General features: G+C 45.7%; 1 protein-coding gene across 1 annotated transcript in view; it reads left to right on the plus strand.

Annotated features, from left to right (window-relative positions):
* Positions 1-1352: 1352 nt before the first annotated feature.
* ALOX5 (arachidonate 5-lipoxygenase) overlaps positions 1353-25212 on the plus strand; it is a 50183-nt gene continuing 26323 nt past the window's right edge. Inside the window, exons 1-5 of the mRNA XM_054984963.1 lie at positions 1353-1502; positions 12458-12656; positions 16492-16573; positions 19276-19398; positions 21860-21966. Of these exons, the coding sequence (XP_054840938.1) occupies positions 1353-1502; positions 12458-12656; positions 16492-16573; positions 19276-19398; positions 21860-21966 (661 nt within the window). The remainder of the gene's footprint in view (positions 1503-12457; positions 12657-16491; positions 16574-19275; positions 19399-21859; positions 21967-25212) is intronic.

Here is a 25212-nt window from a genome sequence, read left to right on the forward strand (position 1 = left end):
TGGCAGCCAAGAAATTATGGGTTAGAGCTGTATTAAAAGCCTGAAATGTTCTATTTGTACACAGTGAAGGAGCGTTTATGTTTTTGTGTGTTTTATGTGCTTTTAACATTTTAACTTTTTGTCATGTGTCTCCCCTTTCAATCGGAATGGCCTTTGGATACGTACAAGAAATGGTCCCCCGAACCTTTTTCTCTCGCTGCCACCAGGGCGGGGTGTGGGGAGCCAGCCCAGCAGCACGGTCGCCCCGTCACAGCCGGCAACGCCAACGATTTCGCGGTATCCCTTACGGCCACAGGACGCGCTTTATGCCCAACCGGAGTCTGTCAAAGCGCTGCTTCGCTTTGCCCACAGTACCGATGCCCGCCGCTGGATGGCGGCAATGCGCCTCATTCCCAACACAGCCTCGTCCAGGTAAAAAGGCGCCGGAATCACCGCTATGTTGAGAATCGCCGTCTCAGCGCGGCCTCGTTCGCCGGCTCCCACGTCCGCGGAGCAAGGCCGCCGGCGGGGAGCGCTCCTAGCGGAGCAGCCGCGTTGGTCTGCCGCAGACCCGCAGGGCCGCAGTCCAGCTGGGCAGCTCGGAGACCAGCAAGGGCGGCTCTGACGCTGGGCAGCAACGCTGGCGCCCCCCAGACGGCGCTCTCGAAGGCGCCGCGGGGCTCCGCGCGGGAACCGCCAGCTCGGCATCCCGGGGGGGGGGGGGGCAGCTCCCCCTCGCCACCCGGACAGGCGGCGCGCCTCTGGGGGCCCCGGGCGCGGGGGGAGGGGCCGGGCAGGAGGGCGGCGGGGCAGAGGGCGGCGCGGGCGCCCAGCGCGGCTTTCTACGGCTCTGGCGGGCCGGCCGCGCGGCTCAGCTGCGCGAGCAAAGCTGGCGGGGCAGCGGCGAGGGCTCCGGGGAAGCTCCTGCCCTGCCCGGCGCCGAGGCGAGGGGCACTTGCCGGGGCCAGGCCCAGCCTGCGCGCCGCGGGCGCCCGCTCCCTCCGGGCTGCCTTGGCCCTCCCGTCGCCCCGTCTCCTCTTCAGACCCGAGGCGCCACGCCGGGCTGTGCGCCAGAAGTCTTCGCGGCCGGGGCGGCCAGGAGCAGAAGCCGGGCGGGCAGCCTCGCCCTCCAGCCGCGCGGGATGTGCCGTCGAGCCGCCTCCGCCCGCTGGCGACCCCCGCCGGGCCGGCCCTGCACCCCGCGGGCTCGTGGAGGGCTGGCGGGCGAGGCCGCCTTCGCGGCTGCTGCGCCTCTGCAGCGGAGCGCCCCGGGCAGCTGGGAGCGCGGGGCGGGCGGGCCTGGGGGCGGCCCTCCTGGCGGGGCGGCTCCGCCGGGCCCTTCTTCTTCTGCCGCCCGCCCAGTCGGCGAGGCCATGGCGTGCTACTCGGTGACGGTGGCGACGGGCAGCCAGTGGTTCGCGGGCACCGACGACTACATCTACCTCAGCCTGGTGGGCGCGGCGGGCTCCAGCGAGCGGCACCTGCTCGACAAGTCCTTCTACAACGACTTCGAGCGCGGCGCCGTGAGTGGCCCGGGCGGGTCGGGGTGCGGCGGGCGGGCGGGCGGGCGGGCGCCGGGGTGCCCTGGGCGGCCTCTCCGGGCGCAGGCAGCCGCGGCCCCGGAGCAGCCTCCGCGCTGGCCGCGAGAAGTGCCTGCGGGCGCTGGGCGGGCTGCCCCGGCTGCGGCCGCCCCTGGGGGCCGCGGGCGCGCCTGGACGCCCCTTTGCCTCTCGCCCTGAGGCGAGGCGAGCGCTGCGCTGCGGCTCCAACGCCGACCCCGGCGCCTCCCTGGGCGGGGGAGCACACGGGCCTCCCGGCGAGTCCCGCGCGGGAGGAGCCCCCCTTGGCGCGGCCCAGCTCAGCCCTTCGTCGAGGCGCCGGGCCTGGAAGAGAAGCCAAAGGGCGGGCGGGGCGCGGCGGGGGGGGGGGGCGCTTTTCCTGCCCGGTTGCCTAAGCGAGGCGCGCCGGTGGGGAGAAGAAGACGAGGCCCCCCAAGCCGGTCTTCGCCACGCTTGCCGCTCCCAGAACCGAGGACGGGTTTTTCTTTACTGCACTTGACTCCCCAGCGGTGACCCAAAGCCGCTGGCATCGCTCGCCTCTGTTTTAGCCTCCCGACAACCCTGTGGACGTCCCTGGTACCTATTCGCAGCCGTAGAGAAACGAAAGAACAACTCGGTCCCCAGACTCCTTTTTCTTGGAAGGATACCCCCACTGGGAATATCTCGGGGTTCCAGTTCTAGCCAGATTGGATCGCAATGATCTAATTTCTGTTAATTTGGAAGCGATACATAAGGAAACTGTAAGACAACTGAAAAAGTTGCACAAACAGGGCTTTTCACAAACTGGTAGATTGCAAATAATTAAGGGTTTTATATTAACTAAACATTTGTTTTTGTTTTGGGCTTTACCCATACCTAAGAGCCCCGTGACGCAGAGTGGTAAGCCGCAGTACTGCAGCCCAAGCTCTGCTCGTTCCTGAGTCTGATCCTGACAGTAGCCGGGTTCAGGTAGCCGTAGCCGGCTCAAGGTTGACTCAGCCTTCCATCCTTCCGAGGTCAGTAAAATGAGTACCCAGTTTCCTGGGGGTAAAGGGTAGGTGACTGGGGAAGGCAGTGGCAAACCATCTGACAAAGAGAACTGTGATTCTCGAAAGCTTATGCTACAATAAAATTGGTTAGTCTTAAAGGTGCTACTCGACTCTTTTTGATTTCACCCCATAACAAGTCTGCCAAGAAAATGTCGTGATGCAACATTCCCCCCATGAATCAGTAATGACTCGGTGCTTGCACACCTTTTACATGTACCTGTTCCTAAAAAAATCTATATCTAAACGGCAATCTTCAATGACAGAATTTTTTTGGTCTTACAAACCCCCAAGAATTAAATTCAGTGTGATTTCTAACCCTAAAGCACAAGGCGGCCTAAATTTTCCAAATATGCAACTTTATTATGAAGCTGCCATATTAGCGGCACTGCTTAGAGTAATTATATTCAATCCAGATGAACAAACAAGATGGCAACATATTGAAGAGGCCTTTTGTGACAAACGTACAATTCTAGAAATTTTTTGGAATTTGCTAACGGATAGAATGCCCCTAGTCCAAAAAAATCAATTTTTAAGTATATCTTTGAAAATTTGGGATAAATACAGAAGTGAACTCCTTCCCTTAACCTCCAGATATGCCTCTCATACTAATCCGACTTGGCTCCCTCCTGCTCAAGGAAATTCTCCTTTTAGACGATGATACCTTAAAGGCTTTGTTAGATTGGTGGATTTTATTTCGAATGGTCAAATTCTTTCCAAACCAGATATAGAGGCTGCGATGCAAGAAAGTATATCTTGGTTAAATTATTATCAGATCAGACATATTTTAGAAACCCTAGGTATAGTGTGAAATTGGGCAATGCCTTTAACTGCTCTAGAAGCACTATTTAAGCGAAGAGAGAGAGGCCATAAAGGTCTCCTTTCTAAGATCTATAAAGTATGATTATCAACATGTAAAAAACTTATTATAACAGCTGAAAGAGCTTGGATTGCAGATTGTGAAGGTAGAATTTCCAAAGAGGATTTTGAAAAAGCACGGAAGGCCCCAAGTTTTAGTTCTAAACTTTTAACAATTCACCTTAACTCATTTAAGATAGAAGCTATTTAACTCCAATGAGAATTGCTAAATTAACTTAACTTAAAAGGTTGCGGACAGACAGGAGACTTTTTATACTGTTTTTGGCTTTGACCCACCATTAAGAGGTTTTGGAATAAAGTATTTCTAGAATACTTTTTCTAGAAATAGATTTGTTAAGACGAGTAGATAAAAACAAACTGGTTACAATAACAACTTTGTTAGCAATTGCTAGGATAGAGATTGCCAAGTAATGGGGAAATAAGAAAGGGCCCTCACTAAAAAATTGGTACGATTCCATCTGGAACCATTTTATATTGGGTAAAGTGGATTGCTCTATAGGCATTCAGAATTTGGAAGCTTATTGGAAAATTTTTCAAGCAATTTGGTTTCCTATTGTGCAATTTTTGCAGGAAAAAGTAATTGTTTCTTCTAGCATTCATTGTCAAGAGCTATTGAATTTCTAGATGTATGGAACTCTTTAGGAATTGTTATATTTGGGGGTTTGTATGGTTTTGTTTTAAGTTAATGTGTACAAAGGAGAAGTTTGTATATACACTGGTGTTGGTTTGGTATTGCCATTTTTTTAAAAAAAAAACTTAATAAAGTTAAAATATTTAAAACAACAACAACAACCCTGTGAAGTAGGTTAGGCGAAGAGTATGTTTGACTCACCCAAGGTCGCCCAGAAAGCTTCCAAGGCTGAGCAGGCATTTGAACTCGGGTCCGCCTGAGCCTAGCCCTGGACTCTAACCAGTAGGCCACACTAAACTCATACTGTTTGAAAGACTTTTAAATTTAGAAGAGTTCATGTATTGGAGCAGCAAGCTGAAAATGCAAAACAAAAATATACCTTTGTTTGTGACATTTGGGTAGAGAGTTAACAAAGGACTCTCCCCATGGCAGTAAAGGAAAGAAATTCTTATCTCTGGCTCTAGCAGGCCTGGAAATAACTGGAAAATTGGGGTGGGGGTGGGGGTTGTGGCTTTTTGTATTAGGAGTTTTATTTTTCAGTTATGCAGACAGAAAAAAGAAAATTTGGGGAGCACTGAATGGAATATGTTCCCTTTTAGAATGAGTAAAATGCTTCTCAGGGCAAGAGTTTTCGTACTCAAAATGTTTGAGAACTTTTCCAGTCATTTCAGTGGGACATCACCAGCTGATCTTTAAATTCTAAAGCGGCTTCAGGCTAACAAGGTTGAGGCATCCTGAGATTAGGGGTTATTTTTCTATCCCAAGAACGTCTGTCTGTGGAGAGAGAGGGGTTCCCCGGAGAAAGCCCATCACCGTGTCTGCCACTCTTCTGACAAATGAAGCATTTCACTTCCCTAAAAGAGTCGAGGCACTGTAAATGCTTCTTTGGGTCAGTTTTGCACAAACTGACGGGATTTTTTAAAACAAACTACAATACATGATGTTGCCTCTGATTTTAAAAAAGCATCCCAGATTTCTGGTTTTATGCCTCAGGTCTCTTTTTGCAGAAAGAAAACTGCCCATGGCTGTAACACACAGGTGGCATTACAGCACAGGTAGCAACGTCCTAAAAGGTAAAAAAATGGTTGAGTCTTTTCTTTATTCATTTTGCTAAAAAAGGGCATTTGATGTGTAATCCCCCCCCATTTTTTCTACAGAGGTTTTGAGTACTGTGAGTTAATCTGGATTTTGAGTTAAAATTATAGAATAATATTACTCAGTAATTATTACTCTTTACCTCCGTAAGTGTCGTAGTGGCAGCTTTTAATTTAGAAAATAAATAATAAGGGTTGGTTCCCATCCAAAAGACGCACGTGCACCGGAGGGTCAGTATTTTCACCAGTTAGCGTCGCTAGTGACAGCCCTCCTCTCATGCTGGTCCGGGCGGGGCGGGGGGCGGGGGGAGGTCCTCCGTCCCCAACAAGCAGTATTTTGGGAGGCACTTGGGGATTTAGCGGGAGATGGGTGCGGAAGTTGGAATTCTGCACACCAAAGACTGAGTCAGGATCCAGCTACCCTGAACTTTCTTTTGCTAATCAGAATTCGTTTCTGAAAGATGATTTTTATGTTCGTAGAGAGAACTGAAATAAGCTAAAACAAGCTTCACGTGTTACCTTTTTCTTGGTTTGACGTGTTTATTTCTGAACATAAACTAATTTCTGTAGCAAGTGGAAAATATAGAGGACTCTAAAGTAAAGGAGAGGCTTTTCTGTGTCTTCAGCATACAGGAAATGTAATTATTTATTTACTTCAATTAAACTCTCCTTTCTCCCCACTACAACCTTGTGAGGTAAATTAGGCTGAGAATGCTGGACTGACAAATATGTCTAACATATTTATATTTGTCTGTTATACTCATGTAGTAATGAACAAATACTAAAACGTATTTTTTGTTGTTGTTTTTTAAATGGATTTCCTAGGAGTTGGAAACTGGAACAATCCCTCTTTCCCCTCCCTATTTTTCAACTCCCCTACCTCAGGACCATCACATTGTTTGTTGTATGCAGCGTGCTGTGGCCCCTTAGTTTTTGTGTTTATTGTCCACCTTTCTCACTGACATCTAAGGCAGATTACATAGTGCAGAGAAAAATATCACACACCAGAGTTGTTGTTTGTGTGATGAGAATAGTGAAAAATAAGTAAGAGGATGGATTTTCTCCAGACCTCAACCTGCGTTTTTAGTTGGAGTCGGGATTTTAGTTCACGTCAGGGATTTTCACTGCTGATCATGGGACTGTTATTCTAGGTCAGCAAGATTCAGGCTGGTGTAGTTTGATAATTAAGCAATCTTTTCTGAGCATCTTCAAAGATGCATTTTTGATGCTGAAGCCACTGGGGACATGTCTAGAACCAGGAAACCTCAGTGTGAAAGATCACTGACAGTATTGTGTGTTCACATTTAGGAGAGTACAAAATGAAACAGCCAGAAATACACCTAGAAATTGCTGTTCTGTTTTGTTAAAGCTGCTTCCAGAATGGTGATCCAAATCTGGGGAACCAAGTTACAATGGCACACTCGCACCAAAAAGTTTGTGTGTGTCTTTTTGGTTCTTAACTTCCAGCAGCGGCAGCAGGCAGGCACTGGGCCCTCACAGCATGGCATTTGCCAGTCAGCCCCCGCGGGGAGAAAGCCCTAACGTTAGTAATTAATTCTGTTAATTATAGGCTACAATTTGAAAGACTCTTCCCTGGGAGTAAGTGCTACCGCATAACATGGAACTTGCATCTCTTTGTGGGTGCATCTTGGTTAGTTTTGCAGCGCTTACCCAGCCACTGGCTGTCTCCCCCATCCCCATAAGGGCACTTGGATGGTCACTATAATGAAGCGTGCCACTGCGGAGTATGTGTGTGTGCATGTACAAATGGTCTGTTTAATCAGTCAAACTTGATAAAAGCCCTGGAAGACTTCAATCATAGGCTGCAATTCTAAAGACACTTCCATGGTAGTAAGCACAAGGTAACAGGGCACCAAAGATTTATTGGCACTACAGAGAAAGAAAAAAAGTGAACATAAAGCAACATTGTTTTTAATGCCACCATCTCTGCCCTTTGGCGGCCAATTTCTTGCCATACTGTGCACGCTTGCCATTTCTTCAGGGTCCGTTGTTGTGTGTGTTTGTAGTGTAACTCAGGAAAAACTCGATGGACCGATGGTTTAGAGGGAGGACTGCATTTTGTGCAATTTTGGTGCCATTATGTGCAAAAACAGCTGCCCCAAAGAACCTGGAAGTCCACATTGCAAAGAATGGGGCTGCAACTCAGGATAATGGGAAAAAACAACTGGATTAGTGCTGAGCCAGCCCTGACAAGGGGCGGGGGGAGGACCCTGAACCAGCAAAGATACATAGTTGGTTCGGAACCCCTGGATCCAAAACTGAAGTAGAGTTTTTCTCAGAGCACACCCCTGCACAATTATGGGAGTCCCAACAACCAAACAACAGGAGCTAACAGTCAGTTGTGTACATTTGGCACAGTTTCAGTCTTCTTGGCTAGCGGACACTCATCTCTGCATGTGTGGAGGTCCTAGTAGGGTGGCCAGCTTCTTAACCAGCTGTCCTCCCCTTGAGAAGCAGCTTGACATGCAGAGATTAGCAGATGCTTGTCTTTATTTTACGATGAGAAGAGCATCAGCCGCTGGGAGGTAAGTCGGACCCAAACAACTACCGGCCTGTTAGTCTTTTAGACACAGTCTCCAAATCATATAGTAAATACCTTCTCCAAAAATTGAAGGATTGGATAAGGGACAACAACATCCTCCGCCCCAATCAAGCAGGCTTCAGAAGAGGCCACTGCATGGCGGATCACTGTCAAACACTCCTCCAGCTGGCATCAGCTGCTAATCTTTGTGCATCAAACTGCTGTTAAAAGCATGAGCTATTTTTTCCCTACTTGTCACCTTTAGCTTCGGGGAAGGCAAGAGGCCCCCCAACCCACCCCGTGGTCTCTGCAGAGGAACTCCCCAGGTGTTCACAAGCTGCCTCTGTTCTCATCTATAGCTTCTTGCCTCTCACAGTGCCATGGGTTTGGAAGTGTTGGGGGAGGGCATAAGCTTTGTGACTTTGTTTCTTTGCCCAGATGTTAGCGGTGGTGTCTGTGTAGCCCCCTTCCTGCTTGGGCACGCTCATCCCTCAAGCAGCTCTCCATCTTCTTCAGTTTCAGAACAGACGAGCGTGGTCTTGCTTTTTTCTTCTCTCCTTCCACCCTCAACTTTTTGCCTTTCCCAGTCTGCTCATGCCTCCAGCGGCATTTCTCCCAACAATCTCTGAACTTCACAGAGCAAGGCTTTCCTGCTGCAGTCCTCTAAATTTCCAAAAATCTTGTTCCTGGGAAGGGCATGGGGACCCTCAGGAACTGCAAGGTGGGGGTTCTACAGTGTGGGAGGGAGAGTTGGTGGAAATCACCGTGCCCCCTACCACCAACAGAAATAGAGTTTCAGCCAAGAAACGATGAAGTTGGATATATGCTATTTTGCCTGAATCTGAGCATACAGGGTGCTTGTGTTCCTCCCAGCATGCCCCCCCCCATTGCCTTGAAAGAGTGAACCAAGAACATAGCATTGGATACCGTCTGCCCAAGCTCTAAATTCAACGTTTAGGGCAAAAAGTTTAGGAGTGAAGTCACTATCTCATTTGTGACTTTTCCCCGTCTTGTCTACAGGCTCTCTTAGCGCCATTGTTACATCTTTTACTTCCTCTTCAGTTATTCAAATGTGTGATGGAATTTTTGGATAGTAAAACCAGTCTGGATAATTTGTATGTCAAACATCTTCTGAGGGCAAGAGAGATATGCAAAGTCTGAAGGGCGTTTCGTTGCAACACATGAGCGTGGCTGCCCTCTTGGCATGGGGTGCGCGCGCTGCATAAATATTGCTGAGCGTGCATTTAAACATCATTCTGCTTTTGGGTCTACTTCGTACTGGCTGCATCCTTTCACAAATTGTGTTGTGTAATGTTCATAATTCCCTATCTCAGTGTACTTCCCTTTTCTACAGTAAACTATTTTTGAAAAAGAAAAAAAAGCACTTTGAGACACAAAGAAGGACTTTATGCCATTAAAGCTAAACTTGCTTTTAGGCAGGAAACAGCAAAAACATTTGATTTCTATATCACCCTTCAGGACAACTTAACACTCACTCAGATCAATTTACAAAGTGTGTTGTTATCCCCACAACAATCGAGGTGCATGGGGCTGAGAGAGCTCCGAGAAGCCGTGATCAAACCCGGCTCTCCAGATTAAAGTCCTGCTGCTCTTAACCACTACACCAAACTGGCTCTAAGGAAAGGGTGGTTTAGCTGCCAGATCTCTGTTCCTCTCACTGGCCATAATCCCACAGGCAAGGACTTAATATTTCTGAACAAAGTATATCTTCGGTCATTCCAGCAAAATCAAGGTAAGGGTAAAGGGAGTCCCCTGTGCAAACACCGAGTCATTACTGCCCCATGGGATGGGGGGAGGTCGCATCACGACGACGTTTTCTTGGCAGACTTTTTGTTACGGGGTGGTTTGCCATCGCCTTCCCTAGTCATCTACACTTTACCCCCAACCAATTTACCAGACATGAAATTTCTTAAAAGTTTTAACAAACTCTGCACATGAATATGTAATCTCTAAGTAATGAAAGACAATAGCCAAGTCCATAGGTAAAATGGTGGTTGATACATTTTAAAACATTTATAAATGCACCATTCTCAAAGCTAACTGGGACCTAAGACAGGTAACAACAGTAAAATCAACACAAACTGACATAATTCTAAGAACAGAATTAAAACAGCCAGCATAAACTCCAGGTAAGTTGATGGTCTTTCCAGATGCCTGCAGAGCAATCCACTTGAGAAGCCGAAGGCTTTTCTAAGGACTTCTATTTTACGAATCCATCTGAGCTGCAAAAGGAACGTCGATGTTCCAGTTTTCTCATGGGAGGGGGAGGCGCTATTCAACCTCATGGGAGTGGCCACCGGGGTCAAGATGGCCTGGCATCACCACACCGAGGGAAGCGGCTCCTTGCGGTTGTACTGGGAGGTGGTCCTTCTGGAGTTTGGACACCAGAACGTTAAAAGCAAACACCAGCTCCGTGACTTCAACTCAGCTTCCACCAATAGGCAGCCAGTCAAACACTGTCAGATCGGTATAAATGATCCCTGTGGCTCACCCCAATGACTGGCTGCTTGAAGCAGCTGGGGGCGGGGGGGCGGATATTCTGCCGGATATGTATAGTGCTAGGATTTAGCTAGCTTTCTTGTTTTATCTACCCATTTTACACACTGTCCAAAATGTAACCTTTTACACACAATTATAATGAAACAAACATCTTCACACCTGTGTGGTATTTCTTTGGTTCCTGGCCACTTCCCAGCTACTTTTGCATCTCTTGTTTTGTGGGAGGCTCAATGCAGCTGACTCTCAGGGAACGTCCAGTAAGGCCAGGCCCTTGTTTGCTGGGTGGGGAAAGGGGCGGCTGCGCTGCCCCTGCTGGGTCTTAGGGTGCTCAGTTAGGACTGGGACTTTTATTCCTGATTCTGTGGACTCCCCTTGATCAGCAGGCTCTTTGTTCCCTAAACGAACACATCCCACTATTGAACTAAAAGAGGCGTGACAGCTATGTTAGGGTAACAGCGAAGCATAGTTGAGCTAGATGGAGGATGCACAGAGAGACAGTATTGAGGGTACAGAAAAGCATTGTCTAATAGAGATAATGCAAAGGGGAAATTAAAACGAGAGTCATGCATTTATGAACAAATAAGAGCTACTCATGCTGTTTCAATTTCTGTGTTTGACTGCTGCAGCACACTACACGGGGCTGTCCTTGGAATCAACTTGGAAGTGTCCATTAGTTTAAAATGTTATGTGCTGCAATGATACACCAGTTATAAAACAAGTGCGCTGATTAACTTTATGTTTTCAGAATCAATTCAAGGTGCTGGTACATACCTTTAAAGATCTTCATAAGCTAGGTATCATGTATCTGAGCTTCCTGACCTCTGCTTTCACACAGTTTTGGACAGTACACGATAGCAGTCATTCGCAACTGGATTTTTGTGCGTGAAACAGGAAAATCCAGTTGAAAACTGTTGCTATGTAGTGCATTGCGATTGCATTATCCAGTGCGTGTGAAAGCCACGGCCATTCTGAAAGACGGGCAAGATGTGCCTTCTCTGTCCACCTTCAGGGAGGCATGCAAGGCAGCGCTTTCCACAGGCCTTTTGTAACTTGGCTGCTGCAGACTTTGTGGCTGGTGAGGTCCTTGTGGGTTGTACAGTTGCTAGACTGATTTCTTAACAATTGCTAGTTAATGGCATGTTTTTTATGCCTGTTGGCTTAATGAGCTCAGTGGGTTGTTGAATAGCTGCCGTGAGCTTTGTGAAAAGGTGGAATATAAGTACTTTAAATAAATAAGCATTTATAAGATTGGCTTTTACAACAGGCTGGCCCAGTTTCAAAGTAATTCATGAGCCTGTCTCTTATTAAACATTGATTTAGTGTTTGCCTTCCAGTCTGCATGAGATTTGGGCGGAAAGACTGAGAGGAAGTGTGGCTGCACCACTGAATACAGATCCATAGACTCATAGGGTGGGAAAGGACCTCCAGGGTCATCTAGTCCAACCCCCTGCACAATGCAGGAAATTCACAACTACCTTCCCACCCCCCACCCCCCCCCCCCGCCAGCGCTCCATGCCCAGAAGAGTTGACTGTCTGTGGTGGAAAACGGCAAATTGATACACAGAGAAATCTCCAGGTCGGCTTCACTCTCAGCTCCCAGAACTGGAAAGCTCAACAAAAAGAGGGACTGAGAGCCAAGCTAAAAGTGACACCTTACACAGGTTGGACCCTTGCCAGCTTCCCTCAAGTTTTGATGGGAAATGTAGGCAGCTTGGCGGAATGTAGGACAAGTGACAGTTGAAAAATTCATTGGACAGCAGTCGGAGAGCCAAGCTGCAAGACCAGGACACCTACATTTCCCATCAGAACTTGAGGGAAGCTGACCAGGGTCCAGCCTGTGTCAGGCGTCACTTGTAGCTTGGCTCTGAGTCTCACCTCCTCTTGCAACTCCAGTGGAAATGGATTGGGCAAGCAAGGTGAGGAATAAAGGTGGGGGCCTTGCAAACTATCATGATCCCTGCAGAGCTCATTTGTTTTTTTACCATTTGCAAATATTAGAAATCAAAACAGCTTGAAGATTAGCACCTCAAAATAAGTCACCTCTGTTTTTCTGGTATTCCTGTAGTTTTTCTGTTCTCATTTGTTTTCTTGTGACCAAAGTAGTCCCATTGCAATATGGTGGGCAATGAAAGAATGAAGTTACTAAAACACATGAAAATAAGACGTCATTAAGATATGGTATGCGTTGTGTTTCCCAGCAGACAATAAATTAGATTTCTTCCCTACAGGTGGATACTTACGACGTGACTGTGTCAGAGGACCTGGGGGAGATCCAGCTGATAAAAATTGAAAAACGAAAGTACTGGTTTCCTGATGACTGGTACCTTAAGTATATCACGGTGAAAACACCAATCGGTGATTACCTGGAGTTTCCTTGTTACAGGTGGATTACAGATGAAAAAGAGGTGGTTCTCCGAGATGGGAGAGGTTAGTGTTTGGCAACGTTTATTAGGTGAGCAGCTTAGTTGAAAACTGTTTAACTAGTTTTGTGCACCATTATTTACTTCAGTTATATTCTGCCTTTTTCCCCTAATGGAGATCCAGAGTGGCTCACGTCATTCTACTCTCCTCTGTTTTGTCCTTACAACAACCCTGTGAGGTATTTTAGGCTGAGAGTGTGTGACTGGCCCAAGAGCACCCAGCAAGCTTCCATGGCAGAGTGAGGCTCTGAACTTGGGTCTCCCCAATCTTAGCCTGACGCTCTAACCACTATACATCACTGGCTCTTTTGTTTACAAGTTCAAGGGGTTAGTCTGGGGTTGCCATAGGAAGATGGCAGAGGGAAATGCCAGCGCCTGGTGTTCGGCTCCACTCCCAGGGTCTTGCTGTGTCCCCACAGAACTCTGGAAGGCAGTGAGGGGTTTCTCCTCTGCTGGGATGAGGAAGCAGAATGCCCTCTGTAGACCGACCGACCGAGAGAAGGTTTGAGGGGGGGGGGGCGTTCTGGCCCTTAAAAAACTTCTTCCTGCATCCAAAGAAGAAGGTCTCTGGGGAAGAGGGAACTTTGCTGTAGCGTCCCAGAGCAGGCATGCCGTGTGTGGGGGGGGGGGGGGGCGGAGAATGCTGCTTTTCAGCTGAGAGGAGGTGTTCTGTGATTCTTGAAAGCTTATGCTACAATAAAATTGGTTAGTCTTAAAGGTGCTACTGGACTCTTTTTGATTCTCCTCCCACCCCTGGAAGTGTTTTACTGGGTGCAGCGATCTTGCCTCTCTGCTCCCTTTCCGTCACAAGAATCTTCCCCGCATTCTCTCTTGAGAAATTGTCGTCTCCCACAGTATCCAGCCAGGGTCTCTGTACAGCTCAGCCTCGGCTGTATGGGAGATGTGGCCATTTCTCAGAGAGCTGCCTGACTAGAATATCCTGAATTTGAAAGCGACAAAATCTTTTCCCATGGGGGAAACTGCTCTCTGGCCCAGCCAGATCTCCTGCCTCCAGACTCTAACCCACCCGCTTCTCTGCTTCCCCCTCCTGAATCCCAGCATTCCCTTGAACAGAACGGAGATTAATGCCGATTATGAAAGCAACAGGAATTTCAATCTGCTTCTCTCTCTGCCAATAAAAATACTGCTGGCCAGTTAGAGACCGGGGTTCCCATTTGCAGATGTTTCTTCAGAGAGAGCAAATCAGACATTCAGCATAGACTTCTACTCCTTCAGGTGAACTGCCATTGTGGATAGTTACCCACAATTACTGAGAAACATTCACATTCTTTTGTTGCTTCCCTTCCTGCCCACTCATGCCTAGTTTGGGGGGGGGGGGTCAGTTCCTCTGGGATTGTGGGGCCTGGTGATGTCACACGATGGACCACGTAGCTCCAGTTAAGATCTGGTGGCCTATGTAACTGCTTTGAGTTCTGCACCCCTGGCATTAATCCAAGATACTTAAACGGGAAATAGCTTCCCCACCCCAGATGTGCCAGATCTGGATGCTTTTGACTAGGACTGCCCAGATTTTATTTTTGAGATAAAAGAATGAGATCATCCAGCCACCATCTGATTATATAATGTCTCACTGTATCGACCCCGAGGCTCTCATCCCCCGTCCCTGACGGCTCTCCTGGCCACTCAAGTCTCGCAGGAGCCTCTAAGCGCTCTGGTCGTTTGTTTTGAAGCACCCTGGCTTCCTGGGCTCTTTGGAGCGTGTGCACCTCCTTAGCAAGCAACACTGGACACAGGCTGGTAAACTGTGTTATAGGAGTTTATTAAAGTAAGAACGTAGGAGCGTATGCAAAGCAGAAACTGCTCATGAAAGCATTTAGGCAAGGCAGAAAACAAATAACAGCTTGCTAATCTAACTGTGTTCTAACTGGCTAGAATACTACTTGCTGGCTGGCTAACTAAACATTCTCTGAGCTGGTTCCAAAGGTGGTTGATGTTACCAGAGTCCATTCATGCCAGCTCACTCTAGGCACCCTGGAGATGGCATGGAGTCAGGAGCTGTCTTCTTGCCGCTGCCGGTGTGCTCGGCTCCCTCTGACCGCCACCGGTGTGCTCGACTCCCTCTCACTGCTGCTGGCACGCTTGGCTCCTTCTGGCTGCAGAGTGCATTTAGGGGAGCAAGGGGAACGTGTTGGCAGCGATGAGAGGGAGGCCGAGGAGACGAGATGGAAACTGTCCATCCTAAAAATGATATCAATTAATTTGCTCTTCTTTGAAAACACTGTTTTATCCAAGTCATGGATATCAAGGCAAACAAATTTTGTACAAATCAACATCTTGTCCTTAGACACTACTAACAAAGCAGACAATTCTACCCAGGACTCAAGTTACTCTTTGAAGTATAATTTGAAGATGCTCCCCTAAAGGCACTCGGCAGCCAGAGGAAGCCAAGCACACCAGCGGTGGTGAGAGATACCTAGTGAAAGAACCTTTGCCAGGGAGAAAAAACCTCGGCCAGGGAGAAGACCCTTCTTCTCCCTGGCAGAGGTTCTTTCTCACTACACTTCCCGTGGAAACTTGCAAGAAATCGACACACGTCCTCCATGTGTCATGCATCTCATCTAGTTCGACTCTCGATGTTACCAGACTCTTTTTTCTGGGTTCTCTGGCATTGCTACCTCCATAGTTTCAGGTGCTCGTTTCAAGACAGGATTAGATCTGATTAGATCGGAAAAAATTCTGGAAATGTTGAAGGCATAGGGAAAATGTTTTTGAAAAAAAATGAATACTTGGGAGAAATTTTGAAATATATGCACTACTTTCTTATCAAAGCAAACAACAACGATGCAATCCTAAGAAGAGTCTAAGACGACTTAAATTGCACAGAAAATATATTCTTTATAGTTGAGCTAGCATATGAAGTTGTCTCATTTGGCATATTTGTGAAATTTAAAAGCCTAAATGCCTGGTTTTCTACAAGCAAAAGTTCAAATAAACCCAATGCGACAGTGATCTGTAAATGACTGCACCCTCTACTACCTTAGCACATGTATTAGTTTTTGCAGTATTGAAGGTAGGAAAAATACAAGTTGAAAATTACAACTTTTGTAATAAAGGAAAGAAATGAGCAGAAAGTCTCATACGGTCATAATACGGTTAGCAGAATATTTGGATGTTGAATTACATTTTATAACACTGAAAATATTGAATTATTCAGTAGTATATTATACACACTATAGTACATTAATTGTTGGGAAAGTTGCATTTAAACAATAAAAATGTGTTTTTAAATGTGATGTTTCTATAGCATACACTGGGCTCATTTCAAGGGGGAACATGCAGAAACGCAGTTCCGGCAGTTGCCCAAAGAGGTCACATGACAGGCGGCCCTGCCCACCTGACTCTCAGCCATTTTGGGCCCGTTTCAGCCTGGATTGGGCCCGAAACGGCCCGGATTGGACCTCTGACGGGTGGTGGATCACTCTCCCACTCAGCAGCGGCCCGATCCTGACCATTTTGGGCCGCTTTTCTGCCATTTTCAGCCCCTTTTTGCCATTTTGGGCCCAAGTTCGGCCCTGAATGGCCAGGATTGGGTCCAAAACAGCCAGGATAGGTGATGTTAGGGGGTGTGGCATATGCAATCAGTTATGCTAATGGCACACTTCCAGTGCTGGCAAGGGGTGTGGCATATGCTAATGCGTTATATGAGTTCCTCCAGCTCTTTTTCTACGGAAAGACCCCTGAGCATACACATTACCCAATGTTGTAAATTTCCTTACACAAAGTTCTTCATGCTATTAATTTTGAATGAGACTACCATTTCTGGGGATGGAACTTTGTCTCGGGTCATCTTGTGTCCTCATCTTCTCATCATCTTTCTACAGCCAAGCTTTCTAGGGATGACAAAGCTCCAATTCTGAAACATCACAGACGCAAAGAACTGGAGGATCGCCAGAAACTGTATCGGTGAGTTTCCTCGTGGCTTCAGAGCTTGTACTGATTTCTGATCATCGCCCAGAAGGCTGAAGAGATCAAAGATCTTATAAAAATGACCTAAGTTATGCTTACAAGGCTGTGTCTGTGTCAGGATACTTGGGGCGCGCTCAGGGGTGCCAGGGGCTGGAAAGCAAAGGCAGGCAATGACCCACTCTCCAAAAAGTCAGGAGAAGATTCAGAAACGAGGGAGCAGGCATGCTGAGAAGCAGGCAGGTCCAGATTAGAACCACACTTTAAAACACAGTGTACAGAAGTACATTTTCCCAGGATTCATCCAAAACCTGTGCTAGCTAACTAGTTCTTTGCCCCTTCTCTGCTCCTGCACAGATTAGGAATGTTGCAAACTGAGCCCAGATACATTTACTAGGATATGTTCTTCCGTACTTCCATATTCCGTCTATAACAAACGCTGCCTACACAATCCTGGGAAAACCCCAATACATCACCTATCCAGCTGTGACATTTTTACTACTATTAAATGCTACATGCCAAATTTAAGTCATTTCAAAACGCGTCTTGCAGCATAATCCTAAACATGCATGCTCAGAAGTCCCAATGAATTAAATGGAATTTACTCCCTATTTTTAGTATTTCCACCTTTAGTTATTTTTCTCTGATTCTGAAATCTGAACAGTTGGACTTGTTGTAAGTGAAGCGCTAGTCTTCTTCAGTACAGAATCAAAATCTGTCAAGAAAAGCTCCCCCCTTTGCCCATTTCTGAAACATATGGAAGGTACAAAACACAGAGATTGGTGCAGAATAAAGAGTTTATTTTCTTTTGAATATTTTGTTTAATGTTTTATGTATACATACATCCATAAATACACTTTTAAAATTTCAATTTATAATTCATGAGAAAAATAATTATTATGACAAACTCATAGATAATACTTGCTTGTTATAACATGTATTTCATTCTCCGCTAATCTCGATCATACATTTGAATGTTGTTAAATATATCAGAACCTTGGTGTTGTTCTTTGTTTCCCCCAGAATTCATAAAGATTTCCAGCTTACTGAAAAATCAGTCAGCTGCCTCAGCTGTCCAGTTCAGTTAATTTAGATATTTCTAATATTTAAATAAACTCTTTCCTGTTCTATGCTAATAGCATTTTTTCCTGCTGTTCAATAAAAACGCCACCTTTCCCCTGCTGTAAAAAATACTATACGTGGAATTCTCTGCAATGGAGTCAGGCAGGAGTCCCAGCAAGACAGAAGAAGCACCTTGTGTCATTTGGCATCTCGGATCTCATCACTGGATGCATTTCTCCAAGTATCTTTTCCCAAAATCCCTTGACTGTTGGACGCTTCCAGAATACGCTTAAAATTTGCTTTTTTAGAGCCACATTTTCAGCACACATATTGATTAGTGTGGTGAATCCAATTTCATTTATGTTGAGTTAGGTTGGTATGTTATAAAAGCTCTCCTTCAGCCACATTTATGGCTGAAGCGGCATGTGATGCAAAAAGCAATTCCTAGTTTTTCTCAGAAATTGCTTCATCCATTATCTTTTTCCTTCTTTTAAAATTTTTTACACTCCACTGTTGGCAAATCACATAATATACAGGAGTAAAAAGGAGATAGTATATCTTTCTGGGTGTCGCCCATATAAATTAATTTTTGGAATATAATAAGTCCAGTGATTAGTTAGTAAGTAGTTTTCTTTAAAATAATAAAGTTATATATCTGGAAAATATGAAACCATTTGGCTCCTAAATTCATTTCCATGTAAGATTATCACCATTATCATCTATCCAGAGGACTCATTATCATCTATGAGTCTTGTACGATTAATAATGATCCAACTCATCTATAGATTGTTAATTTTAAAATCTATGTTGTAATGAATGGTTGTAATAGCAAGGTTTGATGACGCTGGAATTTTCTCAATGTTCCCCAGGCCTCAACAGTGCCTTTTATTAAAGGATTGCAAAACAGGCAGTCCTTTTTTAGGATCTATGATTTTTGCAAGTACCATGGAATATATGCTGGAGGTATCGGGCAGCCTCCCTGTTAATATAATAAACCACACTGACGTGATGATGAATTCATGTTAGCAAAGAGGCTTATTTTTAATTCCCTTCCAGCGATATTAATGTCTGTTATATTTGAATTACTGCTTTTCATTTCAGCTGGCGGCTTAATACTGGTAGCAAGTAAAATGGCAGACATAGACACGGATACAAAAGATCCTCTCCAGTCTTATTAAATCTTTTCAACTGGATCGCTGTTTGGCTCGTATCTGGTTGCGGCTCTTACCTTATTGACCCTTGACCTTCTCCCTGTTTCCTGTCCTGGATTCTGCTTAGCTTCTACCCACAAACCCACCCCGGATTGTTCTGGGTTGCAGCCTATTTGTGGAATATCTGTGATTCTTTTCTGCGTTCGGATGAATTGCAACTTTCTCTTAGTGACACGGTTGCCAGATCAGAGTTGTATGCCGCTGCAGGCCTGCTTTGAGTCCCCTTCCACAGCGGATTTGCTCAGCTGAATGAAAAGTCAACTTGAGCAGGACTCTGGGGAGGCGGCCATATACATTCCCTAAATAAGCAAATAAATGAAGTCGCTAGCATCTGATGTTCACCTCCGTGTATGTGAGTGCAGAATGTGAGTCACAGAAAGAGAGTGTGCTGCCGTTTCACGCGCGTGTGTGTGTGTTTTTTAACCTCAGATGGGGAGAATGGCATCCAGGCTTTCCCTTGAACATAGATGCCAAAACGCACAGAGAGTTGCCTCGCAACATTCAGTTTGACAGTGAAAAAGGAGTTGACTTCATTTTGAATTACACCAAAGCGTAAGTAATGAAGGGGCTGTTGCTATATGATACTCATGCTATAGAGCCAGATTGGAGTCCAGTTGGACCTTCTAGGTTTCCAGGGTCTGAGCTTTCGAGAGTCAAAGCTTCCTTCATCAGGTACAAGGAGGGGGGAAAGGTAGGAGTCTTTGTAATTGGGGCAGAGGGTGGGAGGGTTGGTACAAATTAGAGTGTCAGGAAGCTATCTACAATACATGTTGTAATTAGCTTGATAGAGCAGGAGTATGAAATGCAGAAAATCAGCATCTGTAGTGTGAGAAAAATCCTATGTCCTGATTCAACCCTTGGGGAGGGGGGCGTCACCATTCCAAAGTTACAAATAAGCTCTAATTTTAACATTCTCATGTGGAAATCACCCTTTGAAGTTTCTCTGTTTGAGAACTACAACTTTTAGGTCAGCAACGGAATGTCCCAGAAGTGTCAAATGTTTACATAGTGTTGTTTTAATATGATTTTCGATGTCGTATCTCTGTCCACTTATTCTTTTGCATAGGGACTGACCTGTTTGTCCAGTGTAGAGAGTGGAAGGGCGTTGCTGACACTTGATGGGATTTATAGCATTGGAAGATAAACAAGTGAACGAACCTGAAATAGTAGAACTGGTGTTGTTAGGTCCAGTGATGGTGTTGTTAAAGAGTAAATATGAGGACAGAGTTGGCATCCTGGTTTATTGCAAGCCCTGGTTCCAGAGTCCATGTTGTCATGAGCGAGGAGTGTTTTAAGGTTGGGGGGCTGCCTGTGGGCCGGAAGAGAGAGTCCTCCCAATGCCTGTGAGAGAGCAGGATCGTTGTCCAGGACTGGCTGCAAGTCATTAATGAGGCGTTGAGCTGGATTGAGCTGGGAGCTGAGTGTGACGACCCGTGGTGTTCTGTTGTCATTTTGTTTGGGCATGTCTTGTAGTAAGTTATCCATTCTGGCTTTGTTGATCTGTTTTCTCGCTACTTCCAGGGGGCATGATAATTCCAGAAATCTCTGTTGTAGATCTCACAGGTGAGGGTTTGAAAGTTATTTCTTGGTCCCATTTCCAATGCCAGTGTTGGACTAGAAAGAGTTTCAGTTTAGTAGCGTAGGACGCTCGTAGCTGTGCTCTGCTCAGAGGCTTCCAATTTTAACTTCTAGAGGCTTTTAAACCTTCTGTTTTTTTCTCTTTCCCTATTTTCTGCTGACTTTTCTTATATGTTTTGTAGCTCTTATCACCAAATGGGCTCAATTCAGCCTCAAATGAGCCGAAATCGGCCTGCTGCAGAGTGCAGGAGCACTCCAGAGCTTGTTGTGCCATCCTGGCCGCATTCCTGTGCTCCACCAGGGGCTGATTTTGGTCCCAAATGGGCCAAAATTGGTCCACTGTGGCTGGAGCGCAGCAGCACTCCAGGGCCTGTTGCACTGCCCGGGGCCTGCTGCGGGGTCACCACCATGCTGGGTTTTCCTGCTGCCGCCAAGGCCTGTTCAGAGCCTACTGAGGGCCAGACCAGCACACCAGGCCTCCCCGCCTCCTCTGTCGCTCCAGAAGCCTCCTAGGGAGGGCTGTGCCACAGAGGCCTTGAGAGGGCCGCACCTTCGGCAAGCTTATTCTGGAGCAGGCGCAGTGTTTCCGACGACTCACTGTGCCTGTGCCAGGATAAAAAGTGAGTCATCAGCAACACGGATTGCCTTTTATATGGTAGGATTCACGTTATTGCAGAGCATTTTTATTAGCGAGATTGAATATTATACCTTCTATGGTTAAAGAAGGACGATTTTTGAGTACGCCTTCTTCTGACAGAATATGCCTACATCTTTGCATGACCTGCTTGAATGCTGTTTGTATGAGAATAAATATTAGAGACAGTTATATTAAGCCATTTATTAGTGATCACTCAGCCCCCTACACCTCAGAAACACTGTTTTATTTGTGAGAGATAATGATCCTATCCCTAAGATTACTTTGGCGGTAGCAAAATTTGTCTCAGTCCTTCTATCCCTTGCATCCAAAAATGATGAATAAGAATGTTTTGTTGCTCAAGATTTGTTAATCAATGAGCTTCTAAGGGAAGGGAATGAAGGGAAAGGAAAGTTGGACTAGAATGCAAATCTAAAGATCCGGAGGTCGCACACAAGTTACTGTGCAAATATCTCTACATACGCAGCAGACGATTGGTGCCGAGGGAATCCAGGAAGTGGAATAAATGTAAAAGTCCAATTTAGAGCACAAAAAGTCCAAATGTAAAGCACAATTTAAGTGCAATGAATTTCAGAAACTCTTGTATAACGTGCATTTTGCCCCTGAGATACCTAATTCCCATAAATATATTCTGATTCCCTTCCATCTCATGTTATTACATCATGACTCAGAATTTAATTTTAGAGCAAAAAGAAAACTGAGAAAGTGAAAGATGTTGGTTGGGGGGGATACTAAAGGGGAGGAGCAGCTAATAATCACTTAATGTTTTTTTTTCTTTAGGATGGAAAATCTGTATGTGAACCGCTTTATGCACATGTTCCAATCTTCCTGGAGTGACTTCGCAGATTTTGAGAAAATCTTTGTCAGAATTAGCAATACAATTTCTGGTGAGTTTAATTATATTTGTTTCGTGTATCAGGAAATAGTTTAAAGCATAGGTTGAGTAAATTCAGCCATAATCTGAATGTAAGCATTGGGTAAAATGGGCCTGTCTGGTTTGACTGGCTTTGCTTTTTTTGTAAATCTTAGATAAAAGGAATGTTACCAATCAGCTGAAATACTAATTTGTATTTGGTAAAAGATGTAGTACAGATTCTAGCTCCACCATGAGATTTTCGTCATGAGTCAGGAATTGGAGGGTGAAACGATGGCTCGGGTTCTGTTTTTGTGGCATTGGAGATAAAATATTTGTTTATTTATTGGACTTTGTATCCTACTTCTTGACCAATGTTTCCAAAGCAGTTCACAATATTCATAAACTGAAATATATATATTTTTTAAATTAAAACCATAAAATCAAGGGACCTGTGAGGAGATGTGGTGGGCAGAGAGGTTGAAAAAACTGTTTTAAACATTACATTTAGGGGTGTGCAGTTCAGTGTGGAATTAGCATTAAAATACCAAATATTAGCTGAATCACTAAAATCTAGGTATTATGAGTCAAAAATCAGGTATCCTGAATTTTTACTGAATTTCCAGAAAACTGGTAAAACTCATCCATTGCTTTCTATGGGAAAATCACTCCGGGAGCTATCCGGTGGGCTGGAGGGATCATTTTCTAACCACCAAATTTGGAGGGAACTACTCCTGACTAGCTTCTAAAGTTTCGTGAAGATTGGACCTCAGCCACTCTCCATTATTCCCTATGGGGAAAATATCTAGGGGCTATCCGGGGGCTGGAGGTGGCATTTTTACTGCAAACTCCACCAAATTTAGACCCTGGGGCCAATTCTGTGGGCCCATGAACAAGGTGCCTCCAGTCACTCCATTGTTTTCGATGGGAAAAAAGCCAAAGGTGACTCTCATTGCAGAAACACATGGGATGGAACAAGGCTGCCATGGCAAAACCAAACTGAAGCACAGGAATGAATCCCCCCCAGAACCAAAGTGAAGCAAGGGGACCAACATCACATCAGAGAATCATCCATTCCATCCAAACCAAAAAGAAGCAAGGGGCACTGTTGCAACTTAGACAAAATGAAGCAAGGGAATGACTGGTGCTTGTTGTTGGGGTACTGCTTGGTTCTCTTCTGTGGTGTTTCCCCACTGGCTGAACCCAATGCCTGGCTACTGTGAATGACACTGGTTCTGTTGGGCTAAGTTTGGAAATACTAGAACTGAACTTGAGAATCAATTCGAAATTCAGGGAATTCTGTATTTTTTCTCACATTCGTTAAAATGTTTTGGATTTTCTAATTTTTTTTTGGCGCACACCTCTAGTTACATTTTTAGAATTTTTAAAAAGCTAAACCCTAAACACCCTCAAAAAATCTAAACAAAACATGAGAAACAAAATACTGGCTCACAACACACATGTTGGAACAAATGTTCCTTTTCACCAAGTGAGGACCTCAGAAGGGAAAGAGGGGGGCAGGTCTCAGATGAGCCAGAGATAGGAGGCTTTATGACCAATACTGCCTAAGAAAATAAGGTATTAACTAAGTTTGGTATTAACTAAGCCACAGAGGCCTGTGGCGCAGAGTGGTAAGCTGCCGTACTGCAGCCCAAGCTCTGCTTGCGACCTGAGTTCGATCCCGACGTAAGCTGGGTTCAGGTAGCTGGCTCAAGGTTGACTCAGCCGTCTATCATTTCCAAGGTCAGTAAAATGAGTTCCCAGTTTCCTGGGGGTAAAGTGTAGATGACTGGGGAAGGCAATGGCAAACCACCCCATAACAAAGAGTCTGCCAAGAAAACGTCATGAGGCAACATCCCAACATGGGTCAGTAATGACTTGGTGCTTGCACAGGGGACTACCTTTATCTTTTACCTTAAGCTTGGTAATTCTAAACATTGTGATAGCAGTAGTAGCTAAACTATTTAGAGATGCCCGTAGTGTTCTCTTCAGCTTTGTGGCATCCTGGTTCCTAACATATGTTCCTGGGAGCAAGACTCTCTTACGTCATGGAAATGTAAAAGAGTATCTCTGTGAAGCTGCGATTTATGCAGTGAAACGTAGGCTAGCAACTTTCATTAAAAATGTGCTGTGTTTGAAAAAAGGAAGTAATGACAGTCTCTTTTGGTGAAGTTTCCTTTTTGATGCAACTTGATATCCTTTTAATGCAACAGCATCTGAAGAAAGCATTTGTATGTTCCAGCAGCAAGCTGAATATATTACTCAGTTAATCAGTATGTGCTAGACTAGAATGTATGCCTATAGTTTTAAGAGAAGTGCAACTTGGGAGTTGTAATGCCTTACCCCCACAGGTTTCAGCTCCTGGGGCATTCAGAGCTTGCCAAAAACTTGTTAGGGCCGTTTCCACTTTTGTTCATTCACACCTCAGCTGGGAGAGGAGCAAGTCGTCTCTCTTTTTTCACCGCATTCACTGGGTCTATGAAGCTCCACCAAGCGCCTTTATGCATGAAAGACACACTCTCTCCTTTCGTTATTTAGTAAGAACTGTGAGTAGAGATACCTTGAATGTATGAAGAAGTTGCATAAAAACCATTTAAGTTTGTAACCCGTGCGTGTGCATTGACACTTGACAAAGGGTTGGGATTCTCTCCTCACGTCGGAATAGTGAAAAAGAGAGGAAAGTTTCTTGCATATCTGCCCTGCTAGTGAAAAGGAGATCTTGCATGTTTGTCCTGCAAAGGAAAAAGGAAAGATTGTTCTTGCCTGTCTGCCCTGCAATCCAGAAAGAGCATCTTGCAAAAGGGAAACTGAGCCTCTCCCAAGTGAAATACTGCATGCTTTATTTACCCTTCAAGCAAACAGCAAAGAAATGTGCATGCAAATGTTTCACTCCCTTCCAAGCATCAGCTCCAAGCAATCTTTGCCGTGATTTAAACTGTCTCAGTATTGCAAAGCTACAACCTAGGTGCCTTTGTTTGCAATTGCTAACTGCTCATCTCACGCCTTCAAGCTATTCTTGCAAGCAGCCTCTTCCCCTCCTTCCAACTCTCTGCAGCACACACTCACTACAAGCCTCTATTGGGATAAATGCTGACACGGTGCCACCCTCCAATCAGCCCTGTGCTTGAGGAAACAGCCTAGCCACAACTCCCTTAGTGCAAAGCCAGAGCATTGGAAGTTTGCTGCGCCCTCTGGTGGCCAACTCTCGCAATCACACCTAATTGCCTTCTGTAGCAACCTTCAGTCATACAGCTACTCTGTGACAGCACTACCCAGTGGA

Source organism: Eublepharis macularius, chromosome 7 (genome assembly GCF_028583425.1).
Source record: "Eublepharis macularius isolate TG4126 chromosome 7, MPM_Emac_v1.0, whole genome shotgun sequence".
NCBI classification, from domain to species: domain Eukaryota; kingdom Metazoa; phylum Chordata; class Lepidosauria; order Squamata; family Eublepharidae; genus Eublepharis; species Eublepharis macularius.